Source organism: Giraffa tippelskirchi, chromosome X, assembly GCF_054371585.1.
Source record: "Giraffa tippelskirchi isolate mGirTip1 chromosome X, T2T-mGirTip1v1.2.pri, whole genome shotgun sequence".
Classification (NCBI taxonomy): domain Eukaryota; kingdom Metazoa; phylum Chordata; class Mammalia; order Artiodactyla; family Giraffidae; genus Giraffa; species Giraffa tippelskirchi.
The window spans coordinates 153,234,219-153,261,965 of record NC_137289.1 but is presented as its reverse complement, the minus strand read 5'-3'; the positions used below and the strand labels follow the sequence as shown (position 1 = coordinate 153,261,965).

Genomic DNA, 27,747 nt, shown 5'->3' with positions numbered 1-27,747 from the left:
GAACTGACCACCCCAGGAATATGTACACCACACACACTTTCATCAGCCTTTTTGGAGAAGGAAATGGCAACCCACTCCAGTATTCTTGACTGGAGAATCCAATGGACAAAGGAGCCTGGTGGGCTACAGTCCGTGGGGTCACAAAGAGTTGGACACGACTGAGTGACTACCACACACACTCTCAGCACCTCCATGGTAACAGATGCACTGCCTGCTGCAGGATGTTCATAGTAAGGGGCTCACGGGAGAATGGGGGGTGGCGGGGGAGAGGTCCACGGGCACTCTGTGCCTCCTGCCAGGGGTATCTGAAAAGCCAAAAATGTGAAAAAGATAGAGTCCGCTAGTGATAATCCACCTGCCAATGCAGGAGACACAGCAGACAACAGTTCGACTCCTGGGTCAGGAAGATCACCCGGAGGAGGGCGTGGCAACCCTCTCCAGTGTTCTTACCTGGAGACTCCCAGGGCCAGAGGAGCCTGGCGGGCTGCAGTCCACGGGGCGGCAAAGAGCCAGACACGGCTGAGCAAGTGAGCACACGGCGACGGTGTGAAATTATGATCGAAGCCAGGAGGGAGAACAGAAACAGCCGGCATCGACAAAGCATATCAGGGTCTTCTGCGGCAAAACTGGGTCTCTCTTTCAGGTGACGAGGCACAGAAGTTAACACAGAAAAGCGAGACTTCAGGAAATGTCATTTGTGGGCGGACCGCAGTACAAACTGGGTCACTGCTAACTTGGGCTGCTTCCGTCTGTGTCTATAGGCGTCTGTCTCTCTCTGACGAGCTCCCAGTGGCAGCGGCTGACGGCTTAGGGTCTCAGGGTCCCGGGGAGCCCCGTCTCTCTGTCCCTCTGTCTGTCTGAGACATGGGGGACAGCCTCTGCCGACGGTGATACCTGCCGGCTCCGGGGGCCCACGCTGGGCATCCCCGGTCCTTCCGTGGGTGTGTGTGCCGGAGCAGAGGCGGAAACAGGATATGGACCGGCAGCTTCACGGCCTCCGCGCCTCGTCTGTCTCCTCCCCTGAGGCAGGTCCCACGTGTCATCCCGCAGGGCTAAGGCAGGTCGCACACTTAGGTGCCTGCAATTCCTGCCACCCCGGAGCTTCAGGGCCAGAGCAGCCATTTTCCAATCCCTCTTCATCTACTTCTGCCTCACTGACTACGCCTTTGACCGTGTAGCTCCCAACAAACCGGAGAATTCATAAAGGGATGGGCACACCAGACCACCTGACCTGCCTCCTGAGAAACCTGGATGCAGGTCAGGAAGCAGCAGTTAGAACTGGACATGGAACAACGGACTGGGTCAAAATCGGACAAGGAGTACGTCAAGGCTGCATATTGTCACCCTGCTTATTTAACTTCTATGCAGAGGACATCACGAGAAACGCTGAGCTGGAGGAAGCACAGGCTGGAATCAAGATTGCCAGGAGAAATATCAATCACCTCCGATATGCAGATGACACCACCCTTATGGCAGAAAGCGAAGCAGAACTAAAGAGCCTCTTGATGACAGTGAGAGAGGAGAGTGAAAAAGCTGGCTTCAAACTCAGCATTCAGAAAACGAAGATCATGGCATCCGGTCCCATGACTTCATGGCAGATAGATGGGCAAACAGTGGAAACAGCCCGGCAGGCTACAGTCCGTGGGGCCGCAGGGAGTCGGACACGGCTGAGTGACTAACGCTTGGTAGCCAAGGAGTGTGAGTCATTCCTTAGGGAGTAGCGGACTGAAAGCCAGCTCAGTTCTTCCCGCCCCCAGCCCCTGGAGGACACAGACCCTGACAAGAGCCGGTCACAACCTCTGGCAGAGCTTCCGAGCGGAAAGGGAACCAGCTCCCAGTGGACGCGGAGGATGCTCTAAGGAGCAGCCAGTTCCCCGAACACAGGGACACCGAGCTGACACCCTGGTGACCCCCAACAGCCTGCCATCCCCGACCAGAAGATGCAGGAAAGCCAAGTGGCCATCTAGCCCCCTGCTGCTAAAAGAGGAACCTTAGGAGGCTGATTAAACCAAAAAAAAAAAAAAAACCCGAGGGGCAGGCCACATGCTTGAGAGGGAACGTGGACTGTGTTAGGACACTTCCTGTTCCTTGAGATGATGATAACAGCCGGCTGGTCCCTCAGTGATGAGGAAGGCTCCGCTGATAGGAGATTATTTCTGCAATCGCTGACCTGGGGGAGGCTCCATTTAAGGAGGGAAGGAGAGACAGAGAGAGTGTGTTCGTGCGGATGACCATCTGCTCAGGCTGTTTTTCATAACTGTCCCCCAGATCCTACATCCGGAAGGGCATTGAGGGGGCTCTCCTGCTGGAGAACCCGCCACCAAGGCGTCCAGCATTGCCCACCAGCCACGTACCCCGGGCGGGCAGGACAGCGGCTTCAAGGAGCCCCAGATTCGGACAGTTGGGCGAGAAAGATCCAGAAGGTTGACGAACCGGTAAGTGGACGGCTCCCCCATCTTTAGGGGGCTTGCTCTGGCCGGTAGGATCCTCTGACCACGTGGGTTAGTGATGGGACGGGAGATCGGAATCGTGGAGAGACGGCCTCACCCCGGGGGAGGCTGGAAAAACAAGCTACTGGGGTGAACGTCACGCCACCCGAGCTGCAGGAAGAGAAGGGTGGACACTGACTCTTCTGCATTTCCGACGGACGTGGGGAGGAGTCACCGGCTGGTGGGGTCCGATTCCTCTGTACGCCCTGTTATCTGCGCGCACGCTCAGTCACTCAGTCGTGTCCGATTCTTTGCAGCCCCCTGGACTGTAGCCTGCCAGGCCCCTCTGTCCTTGGGATTCTCCAGGCAAGAACACCGCAGTGGGTTGCCATGCCCTCCAGGGGATCTTCCCGACCCAGGGATCGAACCTGGGTCTCCTGCCTTGGCAGGTGGATTCTTGGCCGCTAGCGTCACCCGGGAAGCCCGCGCTATCAACCTGTGAAACGTGTCCTTTGGGGGCGTCTTTCAGCTATGAAGTCCTCGACGGATTTGTTCTCACAGGACAACACGCGGGACTGATTTCCACTCCCAACCCCTTCGGTCTCGCTGGGGAGACATAGTCTAGACACAGACATAGTGGGGACGTAGTTCCCTCTGATCCGGCTCCCGGCAAGGGCCAGGGGGGTCTCTTCCCTGGAGGCGCAAAACTGAGGTCACGTTCACTCCGTCCTCAGGAAAGTTAGCAGAAGGGGTGGGGGATGCCAGGCTGTGCTCAGAGCCAAGCGAAGCTTTGTTTTAACCTCCTGGCCGCGCAGCTTGTCAGATCTTAGATAGAACCCAGATGCTCGGCAGTGAGGGTGCGGAGTTGTCATTGCTGGACCACCATCAAAGTCCCCCAGGAAGCTGGTCTGTGCCTTTCGCTACGAAGCATCTGGGAGCCATCTGTAGCCGGTGGGGACGTTTAGGTTCCTTTGGTGGAGAAGCAAGTGGCAAACCGCTCCGGTATTCTCGCCTGGAAAATTCCCCGGCCGGAGGAGCCTGGCGGACTACACTCCACGCGGTCGCAGAGTCGGACACGGCTGAGTGACTGAGGAGGCACACACACGGGACCGCAGGAAGAAAGGGGATGGGTACCAGGCTGAGTCCATCTTCAGGACTCATTTCATGACGTTTCCTTGTTTCGGGGAGCTCAAGATGCTAGGGTTACGTTTCAAAGCGTCCCCGTCGCGACTTAGAAATACAGATGGGAAAAAAAAATACAGCTGGAGATGTTTGTCCTTGGATAAGAAGTGAGGGGCTTCCCCAATGGCTTTGTGGGTGAAGAATCTGCCTGCCAACACAGGAGACACAGGACATGTGGCTTCGATGCCTGGGTCGGGAAGAGCCCCTGGAGGAGGAAATGGCAACCCCCCTTCCAGTATTCCTGTCTCGGAAACCCCATGGACGGAGGAGCCTGGCGGGGCTACAGCCCATGGGGTCGCAAAGACTCGGACACGGCTGAGCCACTAAGCAGAAGAGGTGAGGGTCTGGGACTTCACTGGTGGCCCAGTCTGTAAGACTCCGCATTCCCAATGCAGGGGGCGTGGGTTCCGTCCCTGGTCAGGGAACTGGGCCCCACCTGTGGCAACTAAGACCCAGCTCAGCTAAATAAAGGAGAAGGAAAGAAATGAGCGTTTGCAGCAAAAGTGGCCCGGGAGGCAGTTGATTTGGTGGAGATGTGCAGGAAACAGGTGGCGGCTGAGGTGATGATGCTCAGAGACATGTGGGGGGACTTCTGCACACACCCCCTGAAAGCAACGTGGGCAGAGCTGACACCGCTCCAAACGCTGGGACGTTGCACAAGATTCGGCCACAGGAAGCTTTCGTGGAAAAGATGGCCGTGGGCGTGTGGACCACGTGGATAAAAAGAGCCCCACTCCTTGTGGACAGAATCTATTAAAACGGAGAAGGCACAGCCAATGCAACCCCCACCCAGCCACCATGTCCTGTTCTTCCCCACCCGCCAGGGAAGAGGCGTCCAGTTTGCACACACGCTGTGGGTTCCTGAAGCCCTGCCTGCCATTCTGTGCCATCCGTCCACAGCACAAGCTTTCCTGTCCTTTAGATGTGAGGACACGACCCGCCAGATGCTGCAGGGTCAGGACAGAACGAAGTTCGCAGAGCCCGCGGGGGATTCCCAGCACGTCTCCTGGGGTCGTGACGGCAGAGTTGTGACTCTGCCACGGTGGGGTGTCCTGTCCTTCCCTGCCTGTCTGTCCTTCCCTGCCTCAGTCTGCCCTAAATAGGAAGACTTCTGGCTCACTGCTGAGACGCGGGGCAGAGAGGAGGCTACCCCGGATACCGAGATGAATTTGTCTCCAAAGGAGGTTGGTAGCCGCCTCCCAAAAGGAGCCGAAATGCCGAGGGTCCTTGTGCCCCATACTGTTGGTGGCCTCCTGGCTGCTATCAGCTCCTCCTGCAAAGGTGTCTCATTGTCAGGCAGGTCACCTGCAGCTTCCCTCCTGATCACCTCTGTGCAACCAGCAAGGGCGTGCCCATCTCTTTGTGTTCGTAGTGTTGTGAAGACATCAGGGGAAAAAAAAATCTATTCAAATGCACAAAACCCAGCCCTATAATCATCAAACATAAAAAAACCTCCATCAGAATATTCTAGAACTTATAGACTTTTTTTTTTCTTGCTGCCCTGATGGAAGGAGCAGTTTTCTCAAAGGGGAGGTAAGTATTTAGGAGTCAGCTGATCTTCCTAAGGCATGGTTTATCCCCTAGGTTGTTGCTGGGAGTGTTCCTACCTGCGGGGGCCTTTTTGAGCAGAAGAAAATGGAAGAACCAGGGTGCTTGACTCAGGGACAGACGGTTGCCTCATGCCCCAAAGCAGATGCTGTGGATCCAGCATCCTCATCATACATCCCTTCTTTTCATTGAGAGTGTCACCTCTCCTGACCCTCACTGACCCACTGAAGAGAGGATCAGCTTAAAATAATATTGATTAGCCACTCCGAAGTATACCTCTCAGCACCAGTAATGTGGACCAGTGGTAGTGGGCTGAGGGGAGAAAAATAGGGTGGGTAGAGCCCAGAAAATGTTTCTTTAATCCCAGTGTGCTGAGACTTGTCATCATGAATATGTGTTAAATTTTTTGATGCTTTGGATAGCGTTTCAAACAGAATTTAAAAAGGAATCTCATGTTGATGTATGGCAGAAGTTAGCACGATTTTGTAAAGCAATTATCTTCCAGTAAAAAATTTTAGAAAAGTGGAATCTGATCATGCCAGGTAACCCAGAGGTGTACAAGGAGGATGGTAACCTCACACTATGCTCTGATGGAATATTGCTGACCAAATAGGGACATACGAACAAACCAAAAGCCCTTTAGAGGGGTGGAAGAGGTGAGGCCACCAGTGAAGAGAAGAAGGGATATGTAATGAAAATGCAGGTCCATGGTAGCCACTTTGGGATATGAGGCAATATTGGCCCTGAGCCAAGTGCCTTGGGCCTACCATTTCTCTTACTCACAAAGGCTCCAGCAGTTAGGTTCTGATTCCCAATGACTCCTTGGAGGTTGTGCGAAAAAGGAAGTCCTCCTGCCTTGGTTGGAATCCATTTTCTGAACTGCTGTCTCCTCTTTGGAGGTTTAGGTCCAGTTTCAGGTCTGCAGCATGGTGGTCCTGTTGGATTTCGTAAGCCTCCTGGTACTCCTGAACTCAGCATGCTCCATAGTCCTGGGTAAGTGCCTAAGAGTCTTCCAACGCCAGGGGGTCCGTGTGTAGTGGGGGCTGCCGCCCTCCTAACCCCTGAAAAGAGAAAGTCTCTCGTGACCTGGAGTACCTACCACTGCTGTGAGGTGAAGGGGGTCTCCTTGCAAATCATTCTAGAGGTGGATACCTTTATCATTCAGCAGAATCAGGGACTCAAAGGTGAGGGAGAGTCCTACAGCTCCAGCCCCAAATCCCAAACTCACCTGGAATGTCAGATTTGCTGCCTGTATTAGGGTTGCTGTCGTTCAGATGCTCAGTCATGTCCAACTCTAAGAGCCCATGGACTGCAGCACGCCAGGCCTCCCTGTCCCTCACCATCTCCCAGAGTTTGCTCAAACTCATGTGCATTGAGTCGGTGATGCCATCCAATCATCTCATCCCCTGTCGTCCCCTTCTCCTCCTGCCTTCAATCTTTCCCAACATCAGGGTCTTTCCCAATGAGTCGGCTCTTCCCATCAGGTGGCCAAAGTACTGGAGGTTCAGCTTCAGCATAAGTCCTTCCAATGAATATTCAGGGTTGATTTCCTTTAGGATTGATTGTTTGGTCTCCTTGTAGTCCAAGAGACCCTCAAGAGTCTTCTCCAGCACCACAATTTGAAAACATCAATTCTTCAGCACTCAGCCTTCTTTATGGTCTAGCTCTCACATCCGTACGTGACTACTGGAAAAACCATAGCTTTGACAATATGGACCTTTACTGGCAAAGTGATGTCTCTGCTTTGTAAGATGCTGTCTAGTTTTGTCATGGCTTTTCTTCCAAGGAGCAAGCATCTTTTCATTTCACAGCTGCAGTCACCGTCCACTGTGATTTTGGAGCCCAAGAAAATAAAGTCTGTTACTGTTTCCATTTTTTTCCCCATCTATTTGCCATGAAGTGATGGGACGGGATGCTATGATCCTAGTTTTTGGAACGTTGAGTTTTAGGCCAGCTTTCCATCATTGAAAACAAAATCCCCTGAAAACCTCTGGGAAGCCTCTCTGTGAAGCGGGCAGAGAAAGATAACACTCTTCTTGTGAAATAAGCCCAGAACCAGAATTGTGCATCACAGGCAGCTCACTAATGAGGTCACTCAGATGGAAAGATACCTCACCCCAGGACAGAACCAAGTACCATGCATCATCTGATGCGAGAAGCTCCGATCCTTAGGCCACCTGATGCAAAGAGCCGACTCACTGGGAAAAAAAAAAACTCTGAAAGTGGGAAAGATTGAAGGCGGGAGGAGAAGGGGACGACAGAGGATGAGATGGCTGGATGGCATCACCGACTCCAGGGACATGAGTTTGAGCAAGCTCCGGGAGCTGGTGATGGACAGGGAAGCCCGACGTGCTGTGGTCCCTGGGGTCGCAAAGAGTCGGACGCGGCTGGGTGACTGAGCAACAACAACCCTTGACCTCCGGTGGGTTCGCCGTTTGGAGCCAGCTTCCGCTGTAGGTGGGCTCTTTCCTCCTAGGAAAGTGGGGAGGTGGGCATGCCTTTCTTCCAGGGTCGTCTCTGGCCAGGGTTTTATTGAGCCCAGTTAAAAGACTGAGATGCACCTGAAAAGGTCAAGCAGAGAAAAGAGGAGAGGAGGTGAGGTGGGTGGTGAGAATCTCGTTCAGGGCAGGCTTGTCCTGATAGGTGGTACCTCGCCAGCATCCCCGCCTTCACTCCAGTCCCCAGCCCGAAGGGGACTCTCCAGGCAGCACACCACCACCCCCAGACACACACATACACACAACTCACCCGTCCCCTCCTGCATCCTGAATGCCCAGAAAGGGGCAGCCGCGCAGTTAAACCAACACATCAGGCAGTGCCTGGCATCTGCGCCGACAACGTGGAGGGTTCCAGCTTCTACACATCCTCTCCAACAATTACCTTCTGGTTCTCCAAATTATTACGATAGGTAGACATCACTACAGCACCGCTTCTCGGGTGGCACTAAAAGAACCCTCCTGTCAATGCGGGAGACGGTAGATGCTTGGGTTCAATCCCTGGTTGGGGAGCTAAGGGCCCCCACGTGCCCCGGGGCCAAAAAGCCAAACGTCAAACACAAGCGCTGTTGTAACAGATTCGATAGAAGACAGGAAAAAAATGGTCCCCAACAGAATGAAATAGCTAATTCCAGAGAAAAACAAGTACTGTGTGGTGTCACTTATATGTGGCATCGAAAAGAGATAACAGTAACTAGTGAGTGTAACTAAAGAGAAGCCGACCCCAGCCGTAGCAGAGAGATCAGTGGTTCCCGGCGTGCAGACGGAAGCGGGCGGCAAGATGGGGCGGCGGTTTATAAGAGGCGGGAGAGGGAGCTGTCAGGTATAAAACAGGTAACACATGAGGATGGATGGTGAAACGCGGGGAATACGTCCCACGTTTTATAATAACTGCAAATGAATTACGGCCTTTAAAAGTCGTGAATCACTATGTTGTACTTATATAGTAACATATATTATACACACATATATATTGTATATATTGTACTCTCATATATTGCGTTATATTTACAATTATATTTACTTATATATAAATATACATATTATATATTTTTATTATAATTATATTTATTATATAATATATTTAACATAATCATATACAATGTTATATAATGTATGAAATAACAGAATTAATAATATAAAGATATATTTATTTATATATTATAATGTAAAGATAACATGTTTATATACTATACATTTATTTATACATTACAATAAATTCGCATAATATATTTGTAAGTTGGTGGTGGTTTAGTCGCTAAGTGATGTCCGACTCTTTGGGACCCCGTGGACTGCAGCCCTCCAGGCTCCTCTGTCCCCGGGATTCTCCAGGCAAGAATCCTGGAGTGGGGTGCCATGCCCTTCCTCCAGGGGATCTTCCAGAACCAGGGACAGAATCTGAGTCTCCTGCATTGCAGGCGGATTCTTTACCGTCTGAACTACCGGGGAAGCCCTGATTTTCCCTAACTGTCCTTTTTTGTTCTGTTTTTAATTACAGCAGAAGAGAAGGAATCTCCTATTGCTAACGTGACGCTGGATCCAAGGAAAAAAATACTAAGCTGGAATTGCCGGAGAATCGTGACTCAGCAAACATGTGCGATAGTCACGCCTCTCGAGCCCGAAACCAGCCAAGAGCCACAGGTGGGTGCTCACGGGCTCACGTCCTGTGGGTCTGCTCCTTGTCAATCTTGAATTTCCCTGTAAAATGTCTTTTGAGCCTCTCACTCTTTAACATTCTTGGCTGGGAGGAAAACATCTTTCCTCCACCTTCTTAGGTTCAGTGAAGGGGGTCTGCAGATGAAGTGGACAAAAGCCAGATTACCAGGAGAAAAAGCATCCCGGTTTATTCACTTTTTCTTTTTTGTGGCCACACGGCATATGGCAGCTCAGTTCTTCCCCCAGGAATCGAACCCACGGCCCCCTGCACTGCCAGTGTGGAGTCTTAATAATGGATCACCAGGGAAATCCCGACATTTCTAATTTTTACATAAACGGGGCTTCACAGAAAAGAAATGAAGCGATCAGACTAGGGGGTTTCTGTGGCTTTTTAACAAAAAGTAATGAGTTACAAAAACATGAGAAGACAAAACGGGATTTGGGTTTCTGGGGCTGAAAAATTGTGGGGGAGTGACGAAGAAATATGTAAAGGAACTGAAGAAGATGAAGATTGTTTTAAGTTCCCTAAGTTCCTCAAGTTAAACTTCCTTTAACTTCCTTAAGTTCCTTAAGCTCCTTGCGGTTAGGACTCTGGGCCTTCACTGCTCTGTTCAATTCCTGGTTAAGGAACTGAAATCTCACAAGCTGCACAGTTCAGCGTAAGAAAGAAAAATGTTCTTTTAAGAGGTCACCTGGAAGCTACTTCCCCATCTGAGTGGTAAAGATCAAGGTCCTCAACCTGATGTGGATAAGATAGGATGTTTGTGCTACCTTCACAGAGGGAAATCCACACCTCCTTTTATGCAGATAACAACTGGTTCTGCATTTATTGATTCTTAATTGCCTTTAGCTCTGAAAAATCTTTTTGCCAAAGGGGCGTGTTTTGGGATTCCCCAAAACACTAATTTGAAAAGATACATGTGCCCCAGTGTTCACAGAAGCCCTGTACATGCTGGCCAGGACACCGAAGCAACCTAGGTGTCCACTGACAGATGAATGGATAAAGATGTGGTACATACGTGCAATGGAATATTACTCAGCCATGAAAAAGAACAAAGAGATGCCATTTGCAGCTACATGGATGGACCTGGAAGGTCTTATGCTGAGTGAAATACGTCAGGCAGACAAAGACAAATAATAGATGCTATCACTTGTATGTGAAATCTAAAACACGCCACAGGCTAGTGAATATAGCAAAACAGAAGGAGACTCGCAGATGCAGAGACCAAACTAGTGGAGACCAGTGGGGAGAGGGAAGTGGGAAGGGGAAGCTAAGAGAAAAGGAGTAAGGGGAACAAACTACTATGATTCAGTAAGCTGCCAGGATATATTACACAACACAGGGAATTGAACCAATATTATATCATAACTAAAAACGGAGCGCTGCATCATGCTGAGTCACTTTAGTCATAGTCAAGTCTTTGAGACCCCATGGACCGTACCCCACCAGGCTCCTCTGCCCATGAGATTCTCCAGGCAAGAATACTGGAGTGGGTTGCCATGTCCTCCTCCAGGGGATCTTCCCAACCCAAGGATGGAACCCAGGTCTCCAGCTTTGCAGACAAACGCTTTACCGTCTGACCCACCAGGGAATGCCCACACCACAGGTTATACGTTTACTCTCGCTTCTACCCCTTGCAGGTCAGAAACAACGACACCTACTTCTGCACGTTTTCCAGCGCTGTCCTGCACATGGGGGCCACGCTGACCGTGAACGCCACCTCTCAGGGCCAGGAGTTCTCGCACCAGCTGACCTTTAAAAACCCAGGTGAGGTCTCCTCGGCCACTGGGCATGTTCCTACGGCGCCTGGCATCCGTGTGGCCGGCGGGGCGCTGTGATGACACGGCTGTCGGTGAGGATGTGGCTGTCTTGTCTTCCCAGGCAAGGAGGGCTCCGGAGCCCAGAATCTCTCGTGCATCATCTACAACATCCGACTCATGAATTGCAGCTGGACGCGGGGCCCAGCCGCCCCTGCAGACGTGCGGTATCAGCTCTACATCTGGACCTCTCTGTAAGCCAACTGGGGTCCTGATGCTAAACGGTGGGTGAGCTGTGGGCCCCCTCCCATGGTGCAGGGACTCCCTGGGGTCCTGCTGCTGAATGCTGGGTGAGCGCTGGGCCCCCCACGGTGCAGGGACTCACAGGGGTCCTGATGGTAAATGCCGGGTGAGCCCTGGGCCCCCCATGGTGCAGGGACTCACAGGGTCCTGCTGCTGAATGCTGGGTGAGCCCTGGGCCCCCCACGGTGCAGGGACTCACAGGGGTCCTGATGGTAAATGCCGGGTGAGCCCTGGGCACCCATGGTGCAGGGACTCACAGGGTCCTGCTGCTTAATGCTGGGTGAGCCCTGGGCCCCCCATGGTGCAGGGACTCACAGGGTCCTGATGGTAAATGCTGGGTGAGCGCTGGGCCCCCCACGGTACAGGGACTCACAGGGTCCTGCTGCTTAATGCTGGGTGAGCCCTGGGCCCCCCATGGTGCAGGGACTCACAGGGGTCCTGATGGTAAATGCTGGGTGAGCCCTGGACACCCATGGTGCAGGGACTCACAGGGTCCTGCTGCTGAATGCTGGGTGAGCCCTGGGCCCCCCATGGTGCAGGGACTCACAGGGTCCTGCTGCTGAATGCTGGGTGAGCCCTGGGCCCCCCATGGTGCAGGGACTCACAGGGTCCTGCTGCTGAATGCTGCGTGAGCCCTGGGCCCCCCACGGTGCAGGGACTCACAGGGGTCCTGATGGTAAATGCTGGGTGAGCGCTGGGCCCCCCACGGTGCAGGGACTCACAGGGGTCCTGATGGTAAATGCTGGGTGAGCCCTGGGCCCCCATAGTGCAGGGACTCACAGGGTCCTGCTGCTTAATGCTGGGTGAGCCCTGGGCCCCCCATGGTGCAGGGACTCACAGGGTCCTGCTGCTGAATGCTGGGTGAGCCCTGGGCCTCCCATGGTGCAGGGACTCACAGGGTCCTGCTGCTGAATGCTGGGTGAGCCCTGGGCCCCCCACGGTGCAGGGACTCACAGGGGTCCTGATGGTAAATGCTGGGTGAGCCCTGGGCCCCCATGGTGCAGGGACTCACAGGCTCCTGCTGCTGAATGCTGGGTGAGCGTGGGCTGGGCCATGCTCCGAGGCCTCACTGGAGGTTTGCTATGCTTCATCACTCAGTCATGTCTGACTCTTTTCGACCCCATGGACTCTAGCCCACCCAGGCCCTCTCAGGGATTCTCCAGGCAAGCATACTGCAGTGGATTGCCATGCCCTCCTCCAGGGGATCGGACGCTAAATGCTGGATAACGCAGGAGCCCGTCCCATAGTCCAGAAATGTGTCCTCTGAGACTCGAGGACATCGATCAACAACGTCCAAACATCCAGGGAGAAAAACACCCATCTCCCTTTCTCCTTCATCTGGCTCGTCGCTCCGAGCTGTGAATGCCCCTGTGATCTGAGAGTGTCAGGAAGTTATCAATTTTGTATTATTTTTTAACAACTGAAGTATAGTTTGAACTGAAGTACAGTAGTTTCAGGTACACAGCACACACACACACACACACACACACCACATATATATATGTGGGCTTCCCAGGCGGTGCCAGTGGTAAAGAACCCTCTAGCCAATGCAGAAGATGTAAGAGATGCAGGTTCAATCTCTAGGTTGGGAAGAACCCCTGGAGGAGGGCATGGCAACCCACTCCAGTATTCTCGCCGGGAGAATCCCAGGGACAGAGGAGCCTGGCAGGCTGCAGTCCACGGGGTCACAGAGACTGGGACACGCCTGAGCCCCTGAGCAAGAACACCCCAGGAGGATACACACTGCTGAGCTGCTCCTTGGCGTCTTTTTTGGACCTCAACACGCAGGCACGGAAATGTGTCCGAGTGCGACCAGTACGTCCTTGACTCGGCCGGGACGCGCGTGGCGTGCCACTTCCACGAGCTCGGCGAAGGCCACGCCACAGACGATTACTTCTTCCTGGTGAACGGAACCAGTAGCGACACGGACATCCAGTTTCTGGACTCTCCTAGCGTGAACGGCCCCAGCCTGGGTAAGACGGTCCCTCGCTCCCCTGGTATGCCTCTGCTCCTCTGCTGGCCGTCTGCTTCATGGCGTTTGCATTTGTCTGGAGACTGTGGCGTTGGGTTCCAGACTGGCCTCAGCAAGAGGCGGGATCGATATTTGGGGTGGAAGACTCCGATGCTGGGAAAGATCGAGGGCGGGAGGAGAAGGGGACGACAGAGGATGAGACGGTCGGATGGCATCACCGACTCGATGGACGTGGGTTTGAGCGAGCTCCGGGAGCTGGTGATGGACAGGGAGGCCTGGCGTGCTGCGGTCCACGGGGTCGCAGAGAGTCAGACACGACTGAGCGGCTGGACAACAACCACAGGTGCAGAGAGGGGTGGGGTGTGTACTCTCGAGTCGAAGGTGAACAAATTGGACTGACGGACGCAGTCTTGGAAAGGAATTCCTCTCTGTGTAGGGGACCTAGTGTCCTTCTGGGGGACTCTCCAACGCCAAAGAGTCTGGTTCCAGACAGACCCTTCGCTGCTTGGGCCGTTGTGTTTACCTTGCGTTGGGCCCGTGGGTGACTTCAGGGGTGCGTGTGGTTAGTCCCTCAGTCGTGTCTGACTCTTTGTACAAACTGCGTGGAGGTGTGGAAGACGGTGTACAAGTGTCTCAAAACACTAAAGACAGAACTAACATGTGACCCAGCAAGTCCACTGCTGGTTACATATCTTAAAAAAATAAGACACCAAAAACACAAAACTGAAAATGCTCGTTCAAAAAGATAACACGAACCCCAATGTTCATAGCAGCGTGGTTGACGATTGCCAGATAAGGAAGCCATCTAAGGGTTCATTACCCGGTGAATGGATAAAAAAGATACAGTACATATATACAATGAAATACTAACTCGCCTCAGTCGTGTCTGACTGTCAGCGACCCCATGGACTGTAGCCCACCAGGCTCCTCTGTCCATGGGATTCTTCAGGCAGGAACACTGGAGTGGGTTGCCGTTCCCTCCTCCAGGGGATCTTTCCAAGCCAGGGATCAAACCCACGTCTCCGTCTCCTGCATTGGCAGGCGGGTTCTTTACCACTAGCGCCACCTGGGGATCCCACAATGAAATACTGCTCAGCCTTAAAAAAAGAATTAAATTCTGCCATTTGCAACAACATGGATGGGCTTGGAGGCTATTATGCTAAGTGAACTAATTCAGACAGATAAAGACATATGGTGCTGGTGGCTTAGTCACTGAGTCGTGTCCAACTTTTTGCGACCCCGCGGACTGTAGCCCGCCAGGCTCCTCTGTCCGTGGGGTTCTCCAGGCAAGAACACTGGAGCGGGTTGCCATGCCCTCCTCCAGGGGATCTTCCTGACCCAGGGATCGAACCCGAGTCTCCTGCATTGGCAGCAGGATTCTTTACCACTGAGCCCCCTGGGAATCTCGAGTGACTCCAAGACTTGACACCAAGTCTGGCTGCTTGGTTGGTCCATGTATGTGCTGGGTGACTCTACTTCCTGCTTATGTGATATCCTGGAAAAGGCAGGGGATGCACCCAGACACTATTGTCCTAATGGCAACCCGCTCCGGTATTCTTGCCTGGAGAATCCCCATGGACAGAGGAGCCCCACGGCGCTACAGCCCACGGGGTCACAAAGGGTCGGACCCCACTGAAGCGACTTAGCTCGCATGCCAGCATCTCTGCCTGGGGCTCCAGCGATTCTGCCAGGTAGAGACAGAGGGCGGGGGACCCGGCCAGGAGCCCACGAGCCCAGCATGCACGCTCAGCCGACCTGAGGTCTTGCTTCCTCCAGATTCAGGCTTTGTCTGGTTTTATGCAACAACACCGACATAGGACCAGGTGCCCGGGGAATGTCCTTCCGCCGCCTCTCAGCCGCTTGACTCCTGTGGGTTGCAGGTTTGTTAACCCTGTTTCCTGTTTGGGTCTCTTCTCAGAAAAGTATAACCCGCCAGCGAACATCACGGTCAGGGACAACGGATCGCATTACATGATTCGCTGGGATGCCCCCGCGATCAGATACAGCCTGTCCAATAGCGTCCTGCATTACGCACTGGACATCCAGAAGATGGTGAGGACCTGACCCTTCGTGGAGAAACACGGACTGCCTCCCCTCTGTTCCGCTCGCTTTGGGGTCCAGCCGCCTCACTCTCGGAGGCCCCTCTTTGCCTCACGCGTCTCTTCTGTGCTTCCTCCTGTACTCTCTTTGTCCTAAAACTGCCGCTCATTCCTCTTAAAAATTTGTATTTATTTTTGGCTGCGCTGAGTCTGTGTCGCTACACGTGGCCTTCTTCTCTAGTTGCAGACAGCGGGGGCTGCTCAGGGTCAGTCGTTTCGATGCACGGGCTTAGTTGCCGCAAGACACGCGGGATCTTCCTGAACCGGGGATCGAACCCACGTCTCCTGCATTGGCAGGCGGAGCGTTAACCGCGGACCTCCCCAGAGAAGTCCGTCCTCATTCATTTCTGCCGTTGTTCACTCACGAACTTTTTTTTTTTTCTTCTGTTGTCGACGCTCTTGGCGGTCGTACCTAGGAAACCGGTTTGCAGCGCCCGAGGTCATAAAGAGGGTGCTGGTGTGTGAGTCTCAGCGTTTCGTGGTTCTAGAGGTTCCGTTTAGGGCTTTCATCCACGTCTGCTGTCTGCCTTCCTCCCCGCTGGAAGGCAAGTTCCCTCAGAGCAGGGGCCCCAACAAAAAAATAAATCAGCCTTCATTCATTCCGGCAGGAAGCTCACATACCAGAAGTTAGCATCTTTCCTTCCCAGATGGATAGAGGAAAGGCAGCAAGAGGAGAGAAAACCTTCTCTGGGGGGAAAATGTAAAAAAAATGTATTCCTTCTTTTTCTTTTTGGCCACACACCTTCTGTGGTCATTGTCCCCGAGCAGGGATAGAACCCTTACCCTCAGCGGTGGAGACATAGAGTCCTAACCACCAGCACACCAGGGTTGCTGCTGGAGAAGGAAATGACAGCCCACTCCAGTGTTCTTGCCTGGAGAATCCCATGGAGTATGTGACTCAGACGTTAAAGAATCTGCCTGCAGTGCAGGAGACCAAGGTTCAGTCCCTGGGCCCGGAAGATCCCCTGGGGAAGGAAATGACAGCCCACTCCAGTATTCTCTCCTGGAGAACCCCATGGACACAGGAGCCTGGCAGGCTACAGTCCATGGGGTCACAAAGAATCAGACATGACTGAGCGACTTAGCACTCACTCCCAGAAGCTTTTTGCTTTCAGCTTGATAAGAGAAAACTCCAAGAAGCCTCTTTTAAATCCCTGCATCTGTGGAATCGCCATTATCTCCAGCTTAAAATAACCTTCACAGCCCTCGTGGGATTCCCAGGGGGTTCTCGCGTTTGCAGACAAAGCCATAAAGACAGGCACTTACCATCTCTCCTTTGCTCTCTCTTTACAGGGCAGCTTTTCTAAGAGAGAGCCCGTAAGTATGCCTTCCTTTCTCTGCTACATCCGGGCTTGGGTCATAGATGCTCAGAGCCCCGCCCTCGGCGGGCAGGGCACTCAGCTCAGCCCCGGGTCCCTCTGTGTCCCCGTTTAGGGGTCACCAGGCTCTGGGGACCGATGGAGAATTTGTGGTTTCCCAGATGCCTCTGACTCAGCTCAAGCAGCCTGGTGTCACCCTCCTCGTGGATGGAATAACATCGTGGTCCTGAATGGACCTCCTTGCACCTTCTGAGGGCACATGTAGTGAGCTGAAAGGGTCCCCCAAGAAGTCAGGTCCACCAAGAGCCGCACAACAGGACTTTATTTGGAAACAGGGTCTCTGCAGAGGTGATGGAGTGAAGGGTCTGAGATGAGGTCCTCCTGGATGGGGGTGGCCCTAAACCCAGTGACAGGCCAAAGGAAGAGAGACACGGACACAGAGGAGAAGCCACGTGGAGACGCAGGCAGAGACGGGAGGGAGGCGGCCACCCACCCAGGGACGGCCGCCCGGAGCCCCCAGAAGCCGGAAGAGGCGGGGAGGACCCTCCCCTCGAGACTCTGGATGGAGCTCAGCCCCAGATCCTTGTGGCCACCAGGCGCCCCCAGGCCAGGCCCCCCTCTCCTCCCTGACCACCCAGCCTCTCCAGACTTGCAGGTCCCAGGAGAGCCCAGGTGTCGTCCAGGGACTGCCTTGCTCTGACCTCCAGCGGTAGGAAAAGGACTGTCCAGTGTCCGAGTGTGGGTGAGGCATTCACAGGCATCTGAGCCCTGCTGTGCCTGAAATATACCTGTCCTACCCCGAGTCCTGTGTGTAGAATCCTTTCCCTTTTTTTCTCTTTCAACAAATTTTTTAAAGCATTTTTGTTTTATTTATTTATCTTGGCTGTACCGCGAGGCACGAGGGATATTAGTTCCCGGGCCAGGGATCAAACCTGCATCCCCAGCAGTGGAAGTACAGAGTCTTAATGACTGGACCACACAGTCCCCTCTCTGTGTAGACTCAGAATAACCACAAGCCCACATCCCAAGGGCATGGGGGCCCTGCAGGACACACGGACATAGACGGACAGCTGAGAGCCTTGACTGTTGTTGTTACTCAGTTGCTCAGTCATGTCCAACTCTTTGTGACCCCATGGACTGCAGCACGCCAGGCTCCCCTGTCTTCACCATCTCCTGGAATTTGCTCAAACTCCTGTCCATTAAGTCAGTGATGCCATCCAACCATCTCATCCTCTGTCGTCCCCTTCTCCTCCTGCCCTCAATCTTTCCCAGCATCAGGGTCTTTTCCAGTGAGTCAGCTCTTCATATGAGGTGGCCAAAGTATTGGAGTTTCAGCTTCAACATCAGTCCTTCCAATGAACACCCAGGACTGATCTCCTTTAGGATGGACTGGTTGGATCTCCTTGCAGTCCAAGGGACTCTCAAGAGTCTTCTCCAACACCACAGTTCAAAAGCATCAGTTCTTTGGTGCTCAGCTTTCTTTATGGTCCAACTCTCACATCCATACATGATGACCAGAAAAACCTAGCTTTGACTACACATACCTTTTGTTGGCAATGTGATATCTCAGCTTTTTAATTTGCTGTCTATGTTTGTCATAGCTTTTTTCCCAAGGAACAAGCGTCTTTTGATTTCATGGCTGCAGTCACCATCTGCAGTGATTTTGGAGCCCAAGAAAATAAAGTCTGTCACTGTTTCCATTTTCTACCCACCTGTTTGCCATGAAGTGATGGGAGCCCCGGAGGCGAGACAGCAAAGCCCCTTAGGGCCCCCACAGTGGGCTGGGAGGGATGGACCAGAGGCGGCAGGTCCCCTGTGCCTCCAGCTGTCGGGGGCACACCTTCCGCCTTCTCCGTGTTTCCAGTCTGGTATTTGTGGCCGTCACAAGGTCCTCTTTACTGTCCAAGGTTTTTCTAAGCAGACAATGGAAAAATGAGTACAGACTGCCCAGCTCTGGCGTGACAGGAGAGCACACCATCCGCATGAGGGTGCAACACGTGCAGTTTCAAATCTGGAGTGAGTGGAGCTCCACGCACCGTTTCGGTGAGTCCCCCAGAAACACCCGTGGATCCTGACATGAGCCTGGGGAGGGATAGGAATGACCTTTCCTTTGCTGTCCGATCCTCCTTTTTTTTTTTTTTTTACAGTTTCTCTTTTATTTCAAACCAGTTCACCTTCATTTTTATTGTTCAGTTGCTCACACACACCTCTTTCTCTCGCCCTTGACATTTCACAATTATGCATTCATTCCTTTGGCTATGCAGCGCAGAACTGAAAGTTAATATCCACTGACCAGGAAGGCATTGTGCAGTATTAATTGTGCCTTCCTGGAAAAGTAATTGGTGCATCATCTTTTGAGAGTGGCAAGGGGGGAGGTGGGGAGATTTGCTGTTTAGTTGCTCAGTTGTGCCCGACTCTTTGCGGCCCCGTGCACTGCCGCACGCCAGGCTTCCCTGTCCTTCACTACCTCCCAGAGCTTGCTCAAACTCATGTCCATCGAGTCGGTGATGCCATCCGCCCATCTCATCCTCTGTCGTCCCCTTCTCCTCCCGCCTTTGATCTTTCCCAGCATCAGGGTCTTTTCCAATGAGTCAGCTCTCAGCATCAGGTGGCCAAAGGGTTGGAGCTTCAGCTTCAGCGCCAGTCCTTCGAATGAACATTCAGAGTTGACTTCCTCTAGGATGGACTGGCTGGGGGACAGTGACATACAGTGGGGTGTGGTGGGCACAGGATCCCACAAAAATAGATTCTTTGGTGCCATCCTTCTCACCTCCCTGGGGTCCCTCTGTCTGGAAGTTCCCCCTTCCTCCTCTCCGGCCCTGCTTCCCCCACCACGTCCCCCGCCCTGTCGTCCGACGCCAGGGATGGGCGGGCAGGACCGATGTGTGCAAAGCGGACCTTCCAGTCACTCCTGACCCTCTGCTTGTCTGCCCACCAGGTGTCCCAGAGACGAATTTCCTGATGGTCTCGATCGGGCTGGCGGTGGGGGCCGCGGTTTTGTTTGGCATGGCCGTCATGTTCCTCTGTAAAAGGTGAGACACACACACACTTAAATAAACTCGAAAATGGCACGTCAGAACCCACACACAAAAGAGCCCACGCCTGTCACTGCAGCCCCACGGAGTGGCCAGAATCCCAGACTCAGAATGCAGCCTGGAGGTTGCTCAGGGTGGAGGGGATGGGGACAGGGAGTGGCTGTTACTAAGGGGCCCGTGTTTCGACATTGGTCTGTCGTGGGTCCGAGTCACGGCACAATTTAATTTTCCAGTGTTCCTGGGGGTTGCCTGTTTGGTGCCAAAGGCACTCTTGATTTTGTGCCTGAAGGAGTGAACTTTAAAAAGAGGCTTCCAAGAGAGAGGTGAGGCCAGGCGTCTCTGCAGAGAACACAAGCCTCTCTGGAAGATGGGTCCTGAGCACGTGGCTGGGCAAAGCGAGCGCCCCAGTTAGGGGCAGTCCCTGGCGTCACAATGCAGAAATGCCTCCCAGGGGCACCCTCCTGGCTCAACGGAGGAGGTGGTGGAACCCGGCTATGGCCACAGCTGCCACACGAGGGAGGCAGCGAGCTGCTCGCCCGTTTACAAGCCCTGGGTTCCCAGTCTCCGAGGACCAAAGGCGGGAGGAGAAGGAGGCGACAGAGGGTGAGAGGGTTGGATGGCATCACCGACTCCACGGACACGAGTTTGAGGAAGCTCTGGGAGATGGTGATGGACAGGGAGGCCTGGCGCGCTGCAGTCCATGGGGTCACAAAGATCCCGACACGACTGAAGCGACTTAGCGCGCGCGCACGCACACAAGGACAGGGGATGTCCTGGTGGTGTTTGTACGGCATCCAGGAGGCTCGGGGGGCTGGAGGGGGGACAGTTGGGGCGCTCAGAGGGGCTCAGGCCCCTGGAGGGTCTTGAGGTCACATGCTCAGCGAGTTTGCGCAGACAGGCTGGTGGGGTGGCTGGAGCCGGGCACGTCCAGGTCCCGTGGCCGCCTGCCTTTGGGTTTCCGCTCTGGCTGCGGCGTGGGGCCTGGGGTCCAGGGCTCCTCGCTCGCGGGGGACAGTGTCTCCTGTCTCAGCTGTCTGTCCTCGCGGGCCCGCCCCGCAGACGGGGCTGAGGCGAGCAGCTCCGTCAGGCAGTGACCGGTCCCCAGGACGCCCGGCCTGCCTGCCTAGACCCATGGGGGCGCCCCTAGCACCGACCCTCCAGCTCGGGACGGTGGCCAGTGCCAGCCACGTGGGCACCAGGTCCTCACCGCGCCCCGGGCGAGGCGGGAAAGCTCTTCGGGCAGCGCGTTCACCACTGAGGCTGGCCGCGCCACACGCAGGCCCGGCCTTGCCACGGGGCCGGAGGCACTCGGACAGGACAGACCCCCTCGCAGCTCTGAGGCTGGGCCGCAAGCGTCTCCCGTCTCTTCCCGACAGGTTCTCCCTGAAGAAGAAGCTGTTTCCGCCCATCCCGCGGGTGAAGCACGAACTCACCGGCTCGTTCCTGCAGGAGGTGAGGGAGGCTGCCTCCCTCCCGGGCAGGCGCCACCTGGGCTCAGAGACGGGCGCTCGGACACGCGGGGGTGGGGGGGCGAGCGTGCTCTGCGGCAGCGGCGTTGCGGGCGGCTTGGGAAGGTCAGTGCCCCCAGGAGGGCAGGGGAGAGGAGGGGAGTGTAGAGGGGAGGGGAGAGCAGGGGGAGGGGAGGGGAGGGGGGAGCAGGGGGAGGGTTAGGGGAGGTACCTAGAGGAGGGGAGGGGCCTAGGGCAAGGGAGGGGCGTGGAGGGGGAGGGGAGGGGAGGGGCCTAGGGTAGGGGAGGGGCGTGGAGGGGAGGGGAGGTACCTAGAGCGAGGAGGGGCCTAGGACAGGGGAGGGGAGGGGAGTGAGGAGGGGAGGGGAGGGGCCTAGGACAGGGGAGGGGCGTGGAGGGGGGAGGGGAGGGGAGGTACCTAGAGCAGGGAGGGGCCTAGGACAGGGGAGGGGCGTGGAGGGGGAGGGGAGGCAGGTACCTAGAGGAGGGGAGGGGCCTAGGGCAGGAGAGGGGCGTTGAGGGAGAGGGGAGGGGAGGTACCTAGAGGAGGGGAGGGGCCTAGGGCAGGGGAGGGGCGTGGAGGGGGAGGGGAGGGGCCTAGGGCAGGGGAGGGGCCTAGGGCAGGGGAGGGGCGTGGAGGGGTAGGGGAGGCAGGTACCTAGAAGAGGGGAGGGGCCTAGGGCAGGGGAGGGGCCTAGGGCAGGGGAGGGGCGTGGAGGGGGAGGGGAGGGTGGGGAGGGGCCTAGGGCAGGGGAGAAGCGTGGAGGGGAGGGGAGGGGAGGGGAGGGGCCTAGGGCAGGGGAGGGGCGTGGAGGTGTAGGGGAGGCAGGTACCTAGAAGAGGGGAGGGGCCTAGGGCAGGGGAGGGGCGTGGAGGGGAGTGAGGAGGGGAGGGGAGGGGCCTAGGGCAGGGGAGGGGCGTGGAGGGGGAGGGGAGGGGACAGGCCTAGGGCAGGCATAGGGAGAGGGCAGGGGAGGGGCGTGGAGGGGGAGGGGAGGGGAGGTACGTAGAGCAGGGAGGGGCCTAGGGCAGGGGAGGGGCGTGGAGGGGAGGGGAGGTACCTAGAGTGGGGAGGGGCCTAGGGCAGGGGAGGAGCGTGGAGGGGGAGGGGAGGGGACAGGCCTAGGGCAGGCATAGGGAGAGGGCAGGGGAGGAGCGTGGAGGGGGAGGGGAGGGGACAGGCCTAGGGCAGGCATAGGGAGAGGGCAGGGGAGGGGCGTGGAGGGGGAGGGGAGGGGAGGTACGTAGAGCAGGGAGGGGCCTAGGGCAGGGGAGGGGCATGGAGGGGAGTGTGGAGGGGACGGGCATAGGGCAGGCATAGGGAGAGGGCAGGGGAGGGGTGGGGAGGAGAGAGGCGGGGAGGGGGAGAGTAGAGGAGGGTAGTGGGGGGGGCCTAGGAGAGGGGAGTGGAGGGGAGGGGCGGGGAGGGGAGAGGCGGGGAGGGCAGGGCCGAGGGCTCGTGCAGTGGAGGGGACACGGGTGCCCAGCTGTCTGCACCTACAGGTGTGTCTGCAGCGAAGTAGAGAAACCGCCACAGGGCGACTTATCTCCATGTGAGAAACCTCAGAGCTTTGTTTTTGTCCCTTTCTGGGGTCTCCATGGAAACCGTGATGCTCACCTTGGGATCTTCCAGGAGTGAGGTCTGCAAAGACCGCATTTCCCATCCAGACTCCCCGTGTGCGCTCCTGGGTGGATGCTGAATTTGGCTGGAGGGCGCCTGTGTGACACATGACCTTCCCCACCCACTCCCCCACCCCGTGGTGGCTGGAGGCAGGGACCCTCCCGGGGGCAGCTCTGCGCCCCTGACCTCATCTTCCCATCGACACACGTGCCTCCGCACCCGTGAGAAAGCAGAGATGCCCATAAAAAGCATGGCTTGTGTTCTGAGCCCAAAGCCATTTCCCCAGGAAGCCCCCCCCCCTTCTTCCAGTGCCCCTGGGCTTCTTCGGTGGAGCCCGTTGACCCCAAAACCGAATTTTGCATTTCTTGATCTGTGCGTGACCGTGGTTCACCGTGCTTAGCGCTGTTGAGATAATGAGATGAAGCCACAGATTGTCAACCATCTGAACCTTCCAGAGGTTGCGTGCTGACCTCACCCCCTTGCCTTCCACATGCGTGCATGCGTGCTAAGTCGCTTCAGTTGTGTCCAACTCTGTGCGACCCTCTGAAACGTAGCCGGCCAGGCTCCTCTGTCCATGGGATTCTCCAGGCAAGGATGCTGGAGTGGGTTACCATGCCCTCCTACAGGGGATCTTCCCCACCCAGGGATAGAACCCAGGTCTCCTGCATTGAAAGGCGGGTTCTTTACCACTAGTGCCACCTGGGAAGCCTCCTACCCTGCACAGGCGAACCCTAGGTCCTTCAAATGCATGGTCCTCTGTGTGGGACTCAGTGGCTTGACATCAAGGGTCCTCATTTCCTGGAGGGTGGAATTGTGAACTTACCACCCCCAGCGCTGACGCTCAGCCTCAGGCCAGCCAGGATCACCCACTACCTAAACTGGGGGAGTGGGGGTCCCCAAGTTTTCAGTCAGCCACCCACCTGGCTCCCCAGGCCACTGACCCCTCTGGTCACCTCCATGCTTGGGGTCTGGGCACATCGGCGAGGTGGGGGCGTGCGGTCCACGAGAGGTAACGCCAAGACAGGGGAGGGTCTGTTCAAAATAGGGAGCTGTCTCTCTCTGATTCCCCAGGAGCCGGCGAAGACTCATCCCTCCACGTGGGTTGCAGGCATCTCAGAGATGATTGTACCCATGATGTGTTCATTCTTTATTTTAAAAAAAAAAAAAAAAACAGCTTTATTGAGGTTTCACTCACATGCCGTAGAATCCACCCATTAAAGTAACAGTTTGGGGCATTTAGCAAGTTCCCAACATTGTGCAGCCATCAGCTCTGTCTGGATCGTGAACATTCTCATTGCCCCCAAGGACACCCTGTCTACATCACCAGTCACTTCTCCCCTGCCTGCCCCAGTCCCTGGCAACCACAAAGCCAAGCGCTGTCTGCGTGGATTTGCCTGTTCTGGAAGTTTCCTATGAATGGAGTCACACACAATGTGTCCTGTGTCTGCTTCTCTCAGGGAACATCGTGTGTTTGAGGTCCATCCACGTTGTAACCTGTGTCAGAGCTTCTCTCATCTTCGTGGCTGTGTAATATTCCACTGTGTGGGTGGACCCCGTGCTGTTTATCCACCCATCCATCATCCATCCGTCCATCAATCCATCATCCATCCATCGATCCACACATGCATCCATGCATCCACCATCCATCATCCATCCATCCACCCATCCATCATCTGCCATCATCCATCCACCATCCATCCGTCATCTATCCATCATCCATCTATCCATCCATCATCCATCCATCCATCCATCTATCCATCCATCATCCATGCATCCACCATCTATCATCCATCCATCCACCCATCCATCATCTGCCATCATCCATCCATCATCCATCCGTCCATCAATCCATCATCCATCCATCGATCCACACATGCATCCATGCATCCACCATCCATCATCCATCCATCCACCCATCCATCATCTGCCATCATCCATCCATCATCCATCCGTCATCTATCCATCATCCATCTATCCATCCATCATCCATCCATCCGTCCATCTATCCATCCATCATCCATGCATCCATCATCCATCCATCCACCCATCCATCATCTGCCATCATCCATCCATCATCCATCCGTCCATCAATCCATCATCCATCCATCGATCCACACATGCATCTATGCATCCACCATCCATCATCCATCCATCCACCCATCCATCATCCACCATCCATCATCCATCCATCATCTATCCATCATCCATCTATCCATCCATCATCCATCCATCCATCCACCCACCCATCCATCCACCCATCCATCCATCCATCCAACATCCATCCATCATCCATCCATCATCTGCCATCATCTGCCATCATCCATCCATCATCCATTCATCTATGCATCCATCCATCATCCATCCGTCCATCAATCCATCATCCATCCATCGATCCACACATGCATCCATGCATCCACCATCCATCATCCATCCATCCACCCATCCATCATCCATCATCCATCATCCATCCATCATCTATCCATCATCCATCTATCCATCCATCATCCATCCATCATCCATCTATCCATCCATCATCCATCCATCCATCCATCTATCCATCCATCATCCGTCCATCCACCCATCCATCCAGCATCCATCCACCCATCCATCCATCCATCATCCACCAATCCATCCACTCACCCACCCGTGGATACATGGGCCCTTTCCACCCTCTGGCCATCACGAGTACCACTGATTGGGGGGACCAGGGACTCCACAGAGTGTGGCCTCACCTGTGTGCTGCGTCCTCTCTTCTAGGAGACGGCCTCGTGCGGAGGCCACCCACCATCAGCCTCCCAGGACCCCGAGGACATCTTCACCGTGGAGGAAACCAGTCTTTGGCTAGCGGACCAGCCAAGATGGTAGGTCCAGCCCCAGCCCCCAACCTGTACAGAAACATCCCTTCTGGGCGTCCTCTGCGCAGCCACTGAGAGCACTCTGATTCGACTCTCCCACCGCTTGCCGTCCGATCCCCCTGCCTCAGCCTCTGCTACATCGTCCGCCTGCTTCCCCGCCTGCTGGCCACCGCCACACACACCTTTCCCAGCTGCAGGAGGGACCAGCCACCAGCCCGTCGCCCAGATGTGCCCCGTAGGTGGGTGAGGATATTGGCAGAGTCCGGCTCAAACTCTGGTCCAGGTTGTCCCTGTGAAGATGGGCACCGAACTTGCCCATAACAGCACAGACTTGGGGACGAAGAAATAACGGGGTGTCTGGTCTCCATGGGTTCGGGAAGATCCCCTGGAGGAGGGCACGGCCACCCACTGCAGTGTTCTTGCCTGGAGAATCCCATGGACAGAGGAGCCTGGCGGGCTGCAGTGCGTGGAGTCTCAAAGAGTCGGACACGACTGAGCAACTGAACTGAACTGAACTGAAGGGTGCCAGCCAAGCAGACAACCTGAAAAATGACGGAGGGTTTAGGAGAAAGTGAGCAAGCTTCTCCAAGTGAATCAACGGCCTCTATCCGTTTTTCGGGCGAAGGGAGCAGACACAGGATGAGGATGGAAGATGTCCAGTTGAGCGCGATTCTCTTGCGTTGCGTCTCTCGACAACCACACATGAAGCATCTTGCTGGGTTCCAACCACGTCCAGGAGGGACCCGTCTCCTAGACACAGCTATCTCACGCTCGGGCTGCCGGCCAGCAATGCTAGAAGCAGAGACACTCAGCTCCGATTTCCCGGAAACACCGTGAGCCCGTCCCAAGTCCACGCTACGGAGAAAGATGCGTTTCGCAAGAGACAGAAGCCGCGGGTAAGATCTCGTTGCGAAACTTATGCGTTTGGGGTTGGCGCAGCGCTCAGGAAGAGCGTCTTGTGAAACGCTTGCGGAGTTTCAAGAAAATAGAGAAAGATGAGGTCATGGAATCAGATGAAAAATGCCTGCAATCGCTGTGGCCGCGGAGCCTGCAGCCGCGAGATAGGCCGTGCGGTCACCCCAGCGGGTCTCCGGGACGAGGTGCCACCTGTGATCACCGGGGTTGGGGGGGGGCGGGTGTGACTGGAGACCTCCCAGCTCTGGCTGTGAGCGGGCTGGACTCGGAAAGATCGGCTTCTCTTCAGGCGTCAGCTCTGGCTGAAGATGGGCTTGGACCCCGGGACGCTCTGGTTGACAGGGATGGGTTTATGAGTAAGTTAAAAATCAGAGCCCAGGGACTGTCCTGGCGGTCCAGTGGTGAAGACTTTGCCTTCCCGTACAGGGAGGGTGTGGGCTTGATTTCTAGTCCGGGAGCTAAGATCACATGTGCTTCGAGGCCAATAAGCCAGAACATTAAGCAGAACAATACTGTAACAAACTGCATACAGCCTTTAAAAACTGTTGTTATTGTTGAGTTTCTCGGTCTTGTCCAGTTCTTTGCGACTCCATGGACTGCAGCATGCCAGGCTTCCATCACCAGCTCCCGGAGCCTGCTCAAACTCATGTCCATCGAGTCGGTGATGCCATCCAACCATCTCATCCTCTGTCATCCCCTTCTCCTCCCCCTTTCAATCTTTCCCAGCATCAGGGTCTTTTCCAAAGAGTCAGTTCTTCCCATCAGGTGGCCAAAGGATTGGAGCTTCAGCTTCAGCATCAGTCCTTCCAACGTAGCAGCAATAGGATTTGCTGTAATGGGATTCATTGGCTTTTTTTTTTTCTGTGAAACTGATCCATATCCCTATGAATACCATCATTGTTGGTGGCTGAGTACCTTTTTAGAAAGATTCATGTCAATGTATGGCAAAAACTACTACAATATTGTAAAGTAATTAGCCCCCAACTAAAAGAAATAAATTTATTTAAAAACAAAAAAGAAAAGTAATCTTTCATCTTGGGGACTGGTGAACAAGTCCTCACTTGTTTCAGAAGCTGAGGGAGCAAAAATTG

At 54.9% G+C, this 27,747-nt stretch overlaps 1 protein-coding gene across 1 annotated transcript; it reads left to right on the top strand.

Moving 5' to 3' along the window:
- The first annotated feature begins 974 nt into the window (after positions 1–974).
- On the top strand, positions 975–27,208 carry LOC145535795 (granulocyte-macrophage colony-stimulating factor receptor subunit alpha-like). Its single transcript, XM_081564124.1, has 14 exons — positions 975–1,029; positions 2,269–2,435; positions 6,065–6,152; positions 9,153–9,295; positions 10,952–11,078; positions 11,193–11,322; positions 13,160–13,344; positions 15,262–15,395; positions 16,736–16,759; positions 18,669–18,804; positions 19,700–19,793; positions 21,173–21,248; positions 25,644–25,747; positions 25,870–27,208. Exons 1-14 carry the CDS (start codon positions 975–977, stop codon positions 26,060–26,062), a joined length of 1,656 nt encoding a protein of 551 aa, XP_081420250.1. The 3' UTR covers positions 26,063–27,208.
- The last annotated feature ends 539 nt before the right edge of the window (positions 27,209–27,747 follow it).

Bases quoted from the DNA above. Each gene is read 5' to 3' on its own strand.
- LOC145535795 (XM_081564124.1), top strand. From the start codon at position 975: ATGGACCGGCAGCTTCACGGCCTCCGCGCCTCGTCTGTCTCCTCCCCT. The intron at 15,396-16,735 runs GTGAGGACCTGA...CTCTCTTTACAG, and splicing joins CACTGGACATCCAGAAGATG to GGCAGCTTTTCTAAGAGAGA. The intron at 16,760-18,668 runs GTAAGTATGCCT...TTACTGTCCAAG, and splicing joins GCTTTTCTAAGAGAGAGCCC to GTTTTTCTAAGCAGACAATG.